The 9,900-nt window shown below is 37.4% G+C and overlaps 1 protein-coding gene across 1 annotated transcript in view; it reads right to left on the bottom strand.

Moving 5' to 3' along the window:
* Positions 1–9,900, bottom strand: part of LOC122788668 (neurotrypsin-like) — a 557,316-nt gene that overhangs the window by 18,217 nt on the left and 529,199 nt on the right. The window contains exon 11 of the mRNA XM_044055564.1: positions 6,342–6,622. Within this exon, the coding sequence (XP_043911499.1) occupies positions 6,342–6,622 (281 nt within the window). The remainder of the gene's footprint in view (positions 1–6,341; positions 6,623–9,900) is intronic.

Consider the following 9,900-nt stretch of genomic DNA (forward strand, 5'->3'; position numbering starts at 1 on the left):
CTGTCATTCTGTTTTAGGACTCACACTAATGGGTCCTGGAACATCAAACTGTTACTGTTTTTTAAATAAGTTTTAAGTCATGAAGTCACTTCTTGATAAAATGTATAACAAGTTTTTCAGGAAAACAGTAGTTGACTGTTTTTTCCAAGGTCCTTAACAGATGTAGAAATATGGCCACTGTTACCAGACCTTTATCCATACTAGCATGTAGATTTGGGATATTAAAGAAAAGTGTCTGTCTGCATGTTACATTCTGGCTGAAATCCATGGTTGTCTGTTAATATATTTTTGAATATGTTTAAACATTTGAGCATATATTTTTTAAATTTTTTTGAGAAAGCAAAGTTAGTTATATGTCTGTATTCTGTTGCTGACTGGATTAGGGACTCTGGCCAGGGGTATAATAAGTGTATGCTTGAAACTGGATGAAAAAATGTCAGTGGTTAGTGACAAATTAAATATACGTGCCAAGGGACTTGTAAAAACTCGGACAACTTTATCCGGCAGATAGTGGAAATGAGGACTGAATGTGTTATCAATTGTGAGTATACACTTTTCCATTTGCATAGCTTTTCTGGATTTAAAGTAGAATGGTGAGTATGTGAGGTGCTCTTGTTTAAGGGGTACAGGGAAGAGACTGGTGCTGCAATGTGAAGATGGGGTCTGGTGTGACATAAGCAGTTGCACTGTTTTGTATAATTTGAACACATCTTGTGTGTGAAAGTTGTTAGGATATGACTTGGGGAAAAAACTTGCTTATACTGAAGGTTTTCATTGCAGCCTGTACATTTTTGGCTTTCCTAATTAAGGAGTTTGTGATTCTAAAGTAGGCAGCTGTAGCTTCATTAGTGAAAAATTCTGGTTGACTGTTTGGGGTACATTTATGTCTGTTATTTATCTGAGGTACCATTATCTTTTTTTTTTCATTCCACCCATGCCATCTTATGCTTTTTGAATTCAGCTCTGTTGGTATTAAAAGTAATCGTGTTCCATGGGTTAATGAAACATTCAAGGTTTTTTGATTTGTAGGTCAGTAAGTAAACTGCATAAAATCATTGAAAAAATGTCCTTAGATTTATTAGTGTTGCAAAATTTGGACCAGTTAGCAACTTGTAGCTGCTGAAGTTACAATAAAGCGAAATTAGGAGGTATTGTTTAGCGTGTTTTCAGCTTAGGTGACCAAGAAATTGCTTTAAGAAACCAGTGTCTTATGACAGGACAGTAGTCACTGAAGCCATTAGGCAGAATGGATAGAGTCCGAGTTTTATTAGGAATGTTGGTCACGATGACATTAACGGCGACAAGTTTTTAGAGTTGAGAAAAGGACAACTGCACTAAGTTTGCCGTCAGGTCTGTGAAACTTGTAACGGTTTACTCAGTTTCATCTATGTGCTGCACAATATTGCTATTTTGTTGTGACAATGATTCCTGCCTTACTTCTTTCTCTTACAGGGCCTGTCTTTCTCCAAGTGACTGGCATATGGGACCTAATTACCCTTAGTTCAACTGCATCCATCTTACAACAAATTTATTAATTAAGACAGCAGTGTAATTTTCCTGACCCTGTTGGTAATGATGTACAGCACTGTGCCTCGCCACAGTTAAATATAGTAATGTTCTGCTTCCATCATCTCACTTAGGCACCCCAAACACTGTGTTCTAGTTTCCAGGTTCTTCAGTCCAGCACTCTGTTCCAGATTCTGTCTGCACTGTATGAGCATGTTATACGCCACCAATAGAACTCACCTTGCCTTTTGCTATTTTTCATTTTCAAACTCTGGACAATAAACAGAGCCCTTACCCTCAAATTTGCAAGCCTCTGCATACTGTTCCTTCCTCTCTTCCTGTCCCTCCATCCCCAATCATGGATGCTAACACTGTACATGCCTATCCTTTTTTAGATACAGGTTTTACCTAATCAGTCACTGTCCATTCACTTCACCATTATATCACACTGTGTAAACCAATTACTTCCTACCCCTAGCTTCTTCTTGTACGTATCCAGTAACTGAAAACTCTGTTTTACTTTGTGTCTCCATGCTAAATGCTGAGCATCAACTACAGACTGATTGCTTTCTTCAACAAAGGGGCTCTGAGGTCAGATAAGCACTGATACTCTTGTCTTTTTTCCCCTATCCTACCCACCTCACCTTACTCTAGCATTATACTACCAACGACACCTAACTTCTATATCTCCACAAACAACTTTACTATCATAGAATCACTCTTTTCTTTACCTATTTCTAGTTGCCAGCTAACATTTAGCAATACTCTAAACACCCCCTCTCTCTCCCATATTGCTTTCCACTATCTCCACTCCTACTCAGACCCCTTCCTCACAGTAGGCCTAAGCAAACTGTTAGCAAAACTCCCCTTCCCATTCATCCCCTCTCATATAATACAAAAGATTAATGTTTATAATCTCTTTCTCTGCCTTCCCCTCATCTTACTGTACTGCTTACACCTCCCTATCCTCAGTCTGTCTACACTCATACACAGTAAATCAGCAGTTTTCATTTTACTACCTTGTCTTACACAGTGAATCACTCTTTAACATTCTCTTTACTAACCTTACTTTCTTTAATTCCCTCATCCCATAACCATTTCCCTACTCTATCTAATTAAGCTACCCCATACCAACACACCCATGCTACTTATCCTCCTCATTTCCATCACTCCACTCACACCCTAGATTTTCCTAGCAAAACCTTCTCCATTTCATTATATCACATCACCTTGTCAATTATAATTCATGCACTAGTACTACTAACATACCTTTCCTCCTATCATTTATCCCTCCACAAAAAATAACTACCACCTCCAAGCACCATTTTGTAGACAAAACACCACCCACTGTATATTCAGTTTATCTCCAGACTTATTATCCACAACTTTTATTTGTTTATTTACACGTTGTTGGCCAGGTTGGTTGCAATAGGCCAATGGCCTCTTTTAGGGGAGACCCGAGGAGATATTCATACTGACTCAGGGAAACTTGGCCTGAACACCGGGGAGGGGACTTCCCCTACCCCTTTCAATAAGTACTGTGGGAGCTTTTATGTTCAACTGAGCTACCACCAATTCAAGCAGATGGGGCATCAGCTTAACATCTCACCAGAAGGATGGCACACATGCTGCTTTACAGTGGAGTATTGGACAATTAATCCAACTACCCAGTGTGGAAAGAGAGCTCACAACCTTCTGCACCAAAGGCAAGTGTGCTACCTGTTTTCATTCAACTTTTTAAGATCAGTCATACCATATTCCTAAAACTTAGGAAATGGGATAAAATCCAAATGTAAATGACCCCCTTCCATCCTACATTCAGTCATGACTATCAAACTATGTGGGGGATATCCACCCAAACCCTGGTCCTTCTCACAGCACGCCAACATCTATGGTTCACAATCCTGCTCCTCTCAACCAACAAAATTACTCAGCATACATTTTTTTACTATAAATTTAAGAAGCTTTACAAATAAACTGGAAGACTTGTATGCCCTGATACCATATCACTCACCAAATGTCATTTCATCTACTGAAACCTGTCTAAAGCAAAATGTCAAAGATGATTACCCTTCAGGATATTATATTCTACGACTAGACAGAACCAAAAAAGACAGGTGGTATTCTTTACAATTCCTTTAATATTTCATCCCTCAAACCCCCTCACCCCAAAATAAATAATGCTGAAATCCTTATGTCCCTTCTGAGGATAAATAAATACAAGTCTCTAAGCATAACAGGAATTTACATTCCACCAGCCAATAATATAGATACAGAATAATTCATCCCATGTGTTTCCTCAAACATTCCAAGGGAAGCTATCATAATGGGCAAATACTGACTTGGCAGACCCTAAGCAATAACAACAGTAATGATGCAATAAACGTATTTGGGCTAACCTAGCTTATTAGATCACTGACTAGGTACAATAAGCATTCTAATAGGAAAGCAGCCTTAAACTGGATCCTCACTAACTCTCCAAACAGGGTCATTGAGGAGCTCTGCTTCACATGAAATGGGAGCTATTTCCAGAGGACTGGCAATCTCTGGGAGATATATCTGTCTCTCAACATGTTTTGTTAATGTCACAGGCTAGGTTGAGATCTCTGGAGCAAGTGACTCTTGTCCCATTTGATTTCCATTAGGGCAGAGTCAGAAACTGCTCTGTAGGCCAGGCACAGGTTGCTTCTCAGCAGCCTGTATGATACAAAGTACAGTGACATCCTTCAGCACTACTCACCAAAATAGGCCTCTCTGCTCAGAAGATACACAAATTATTCCTAATAACTAAATCAAACATCTCTGCCTACCAACAACTCTCCATTCATCTCATATCTCCAAAATTTGGAACTATATCCCCTTTGCTCATAAATACCTTAGGTGAAATCTTTCAAGTCTCAATTGCAACAACTAATAATCATATGGCTGTGTTCATGCTCAGCTCCTGGCTAGATAAAAATTCCAATCCATCCACACTATACAGATGTATCTACAGCCTATGTCTCTGACATCTTTTCTTCCTACATAAACACTTACTTTAACTTTCTTTACTACTTCCTACTTTTTTACTCACATTTCCCCATTATTTTTATGATACCTTGATATTCCCCTTTAACATCTTCTGGCTCACTACCTTGATTTTTCTCTCCCCTCTTCATTCATCTCCTTTCACATCACATTCCTTCTGTATCTCCCTCTACACAGTCACAAACCATACAGTGGCATCTTATAGCCTTTCTTCATGACAACCACCCTAAATCTTCTTACTTAATCTTCCTCTCACACAGCTATCTACTAATCTTCTGTTTTAACTTCTCTCACACCCCATACATGATCCAACCACTTTCTGTGCAGGCACCTCTACCTATTTCCACTTGTGTTACCTTGTCTTTTCTCCTTGCTCTTCCAACACACTGCTGTATAACTATCACCTGCACAAACACATTGTCACACTTTTTCCCCTCAAGCCTCACTTTTTAAAAGAATGCTCTAGCAAATGACTTTCGCTTTTCTTCTACTTCCTTTGTTTTGAACCATTGCTGTACTCAAGTATTAGAATTTATTCGTGACTTGCATTTTTTTTATTTATCGATATGCACTATCTTTTTTAAAACTCCATTTTTACTACTACTTCTATTTGCATTTATTCTGTTAAATTGCTTAAAGTCATTGTAATTTTTCTTATCTGCTTTTTGTACATGTATTTATACTTGAAGCTTTTCTCCCTAAGTCACCACTGAAAAGGGGCAACTTATGTTTGGATGGACAATCCAGGTAAACAAGTGCTAAAGAAAATAAAAAAATATATATATATATATATATATATATATATATATATATATATATATAGCATGCTATGCAGATTCCTTAAGCTCATTTCATAAATAAAGTTCTTCAAAAATCTACCTGATCTTTAAATCCAGTTCTGAATTCCTGAATAGGTTTGCAATTTACAAGTTGGAACGCTTAATGGTTTTGAAAAAAATATATACAATTTAAATGCACCTTTTTTACAACCATCTTTTCGTGTATGAATTTCTCAGTGCTGTCTTCTTGGACAGCACTAATTAAGTCACCAAAGTCAGCAAGCATCATCTTTCCAAAAGTTTTCCTACACTGCCTTCTTAACCTCTGGAATATTCAGTATCTGTCTGGTGGTAAGCATAAGATAGTATTGTCAAGAGATTTTAGTCCAAACAAGCTGGGCAAGTACTCTAAAAGCAGTAGCACAGCTAAAGTGTGGTGAAGACGTGGCTGCAAGATGTTAGGGGCACAATCAGCACCTCAGAGGTGTTGCAGATTAGGCACAAGTGGGGTACTAGTATTCATTTAATCAGCCAGTGATGATATTATGGCCACCTACAGGAACATGTTTAGATGTTTTTTAACTGCAGCAAGGAGGTTGTGGAGGTTTCTTGCTGCAGCTTTTTTATTCTGGGGGGTAGGGCTGAGCTTTTAAGAGGACTATTTTTTGGGGGTTCTCAGTGTTGCGTTCAGTGTGTGGCAGTCTGGGACCTGCCAAGGTACTAGCTGAACTAGCTACAGCCTTGCTGTAAAGAATACAAAGTTACTCTAACGGACTTGTGTTTTAGTCCACAGTTCTGCTCTGGAAGTTGCACTGTATTGGGAAATTATACTACTGAAACAAAACAACTGACTTACAAATAAAGTACAGAACTAACCATTTATGGGGAATGCAGTATGCAGCTGAAGATTTAACTTTTTAGGGGAAAGCTCATGAAGATTTTTCAGAACTACAGATGACACATGGTGTAGCCTACATGCCAAAACTGGAGATAAGACAGTTTTCAAACACGAACAAATTATTCTCTCACCTGTATCACCCCAACCGCTAATGAAACAAACTTGCTTCTGTATGGAATGTTTCTCCTGTTCCTCAGGTAAGCAAGTTGGAAGAACATGGTGGTTGAAGGTGAGACATTGTCCTTCCTGACCTGTCATTCTGACCAAAGCAATGTCATAATCATTGCTGCTAGGGCGGTACTTCCTGTGTAGGATTATTCTCTGAACAGGGATCTCACGTTCAAATTCATCATCTACTGATGTGTGATAGTCGCCCACTCTCAGGACATAGTGACGAACTCCATCTCCAAATCTGACAAGAGGAAAAAGAGAAAAAAATGCATCTGCATGTATAATTACACTAACAAAAATCTGGACAGGTTTTACTATATTCTGATTTCTCCTTCATTATATCCACATTTTTTCTCTTACATAAGGATCTCACTGTCATTCATGTAATGTGACTGCAGCCATTGAAATTAGTCTATATCAACATTGCTGCAAGCTTTCTGATTAAAGCAAACACTTAAAAGGTATCACTATCATCAAGGCCAAAAAAAAAATCAGCTTAATACTTAACTAGAGCATTTGTGACAAGAGGTGGTGCAGTTATCAAGAAATTACATAGAGCAGAGAGCTATAAAGAAAAGACAAAACTAATTAGCACTTAGTAGAAGCACAGGCTGCACCATGTGTCTTAGCATGTTTAACCTTTCTTTTAGGTTAACTCAAGTCTGAGTGTGTGGCTGACAGTTTGGGACTGTTGTTCCTATTAGGAGGGTAACAGTTCAGTATTTGCAGATGTACATAGTTTTGTGTTAGTATTAAGTTAATAAGATTTAGGGGGTACTGGGGGTATGTTTGTTTTTTTTGTTTGAGGGCTTTCCATAAAACAAAATTTTTATAAGATGTGACATAGGCTCAAATGGATATGACAAGAAACAACTGTACAAAAGTTCAACCTGTCAAAAATGTATGCATGTAACACAAAAGCTGAAAATAGACATTTAACAAAAAAAGGTGTTATATGTAAAAGGTGGGAATAATAACTTTCAATGCAATGATGCTTTCTGTAATGTCTTTAAATGTCAACAGTCTCACAGATAAATACAAAAAAGAAAGAGTAGTAAACTATATTAAAAAATGTAGAGTGCAAATAGGTATTTTATGGGAGACACACTTAGAAAGTACTGAACATGAATTTGGTAAAGAAAGGTTTTCATGATGGTTATTCAGCAGAATACCTAGAACAAAGGAAAACGGTACTTATATTAATTGCAAGAGGAGCTCCAATAGTGATAGAATAGAATAAAAAGATAGTAATGGCAGATTTGTAGTGCTAAGGGCCTACTGACAAGGGAGGAGGATTACACTGGCATGTATTTATATTCCACCTAAAACTGCTATAATTGAGCTTAAGAAAATTCTGGGAGAAATAATCAGTTTTCAACAAGGAATATTACTTATAGGAGGGGACTGGAATGTGATTTTCAACAGTGAAGATGTGTCTAAAGGGCCCAGAAGGAAAGTATAACAAAGGAGGGTAGATTTTTGAAGAACTTTATTTATGAAAATATTTTGCATGAAAGATATAAATTCAATAACAGGAGTTCAGAGTGAATTTACATATTATTCCCTAAGATATAAAAACTGGGCTAGGCTAGACGGGTTCCTATTACATTATGGAAGTTCTGAAACTCCGAACATCATAAGGTCGAAACCTTTTGTTGAAAGTTTCAGAACTTCGAGTAAGTAAAAAAAAAAAAAAAAAAGAAAAGAAATAGTCTTGTAAGCAGGGGGGCTGCCCCACGTGGGGGGTGCTGGGGGGGCTTGCCTCCCTGCTTACAAGAGTTACTTCTGTTTGTTGCTTTTTATTTTTTTTTTTTGTTGTTCGAAATTATAAAACTTCAAACGTACAAGTTCAATCTTGTAGTGTTCAAAGTTTTATAGTTTCGACAACGTAATAGGAACCCAGGGTAGACAGAATTTACATTTCACAGGAATGTGTGCATTTAATTGAATGACTTGATATGCACCCAATAATTATTTCAGATCATGCACCACTAATAACTAAAATAAAAACACAGGGCAATGAAATAAAAATGAGACACTGGCGCTTTCCCACCTATCTGTTGAAAAGAGAGGAATTTTAAGGAATGGGTAGTGGAGATTATTCAGGAGCTATTACAGTGGATAGAAATTTTTTCTGAAAATATAGGTAGGGAGTGGAATAAAATTAAGGTGGAGTTTAAAAATAGGGTGGAAAGGGGCTATGGTTAAGAAGTAAAAAAGAATTATTTACAGGGACTGACAAATGCTAAAGTATTGCAGAATGGAGGAATCTCAGAACAAAAGGAGGATCAACTGCAGAATGCTAAGCAGAAAATAAGGGATTACCTCGATAATATGCACAAATTTAGAAAAATTGCTGTTAGGCAAATGTTATTTGATAACAGTAGAGCACAAAAACTTTTAGTATAATGCCTCAGGCATCAGAAAGTAGAAATGGCTGCTGCCAAGCTTAGGGAGCCTATAACAAGGAAGGTAACAAGGGATCCTGTAGTGGTATTAGAAATATTTTGGAAATTCAATGAAAGTCTGTATAAAGCAGAGAAATATGGAAATCAAGAGAATATACAAATGGGAATATTTATGGAAGAATTAAATATGCCAAGGTTAGAGGCAGGTGAGGATCAATTACTAACAGTTAAGATAGGAGATGAGATAAAAAATGATAATGTATGACCAATCTACAGGAAGGTCCCCAGGAATAGATGGTTTTCCTGTGGAAGTTTGGAACCTATAAGGGAAAAGACTGATAAATATCTGGAAGGTTTTGTTTAACAGTATTTTAAGAAGAGGAGAAGTACCTATATCCTAGAAGGAAGCAGTGGTAGCTGTAATACCTGAAGAGGGTAAAACTCCATTAGCTCCAGCTTCATACAGGCCCATTTCAATACAAAACCACGATTATAAAGTGTCCATGTCTATAATGGCTAAAAGGATATCAAAAGTAATGCCAAAATTGAAAGATATGGATTAATGTGGTTTTGTGGAGGGGTGGCAAACATTTGACAACATTAACAGAACACTGATTACCTAGAGAGTAGCAGAATGTAAGAAGATACCATTGCTGTTGGTGGGTCTTGATGCAGAGAAAGCATTTGATAGAGTAAGCTGGGACTTTATGAGCAGGGCAATGGAAGCATTTGCATTTCCTGAAAAAAATTATAAGGTTGATTAGGAAGATATATGAGGGATCAGAGGGGAAAATTAAAGTGGGTGGGACCCTCTCTGATAATTTCTGCTTGAGCAGAGGAACCAGGCAGGGATGTCCTCTTTCCCCTTTCTTATTTGCATTACATTTAGAACCACTGGAAAAGAAAATAAGGGGCTAAGAAATTCAAGGATATAATTGGTATGATAGTAAAGAAACACTGGCTCTATTTGCAGATGATATTATTTTATACATGACAAAACCAGAACGAGACATGACCGTGTTGTGGAACATTTTGAGACCATTTCATATCTTTTCAGGACACAAAATTAACAAAGCTAAAACAAAGGCAATGGCAGTAAATGATGTACCCA

Source organism: Protopterus annectens, chromosome 14.part0 (assembly GCF_019279795.1).
Source record: "Protopterus annectens isolate FY-2018-M chromosome 14.part0, PAN1.0, whole genome shotgun sequence".
NCBI lineage: Eukaryota > Metazoa > Chordata > Ceratodontiformes > Protopteridae > Protopterus > Protopterus annectens.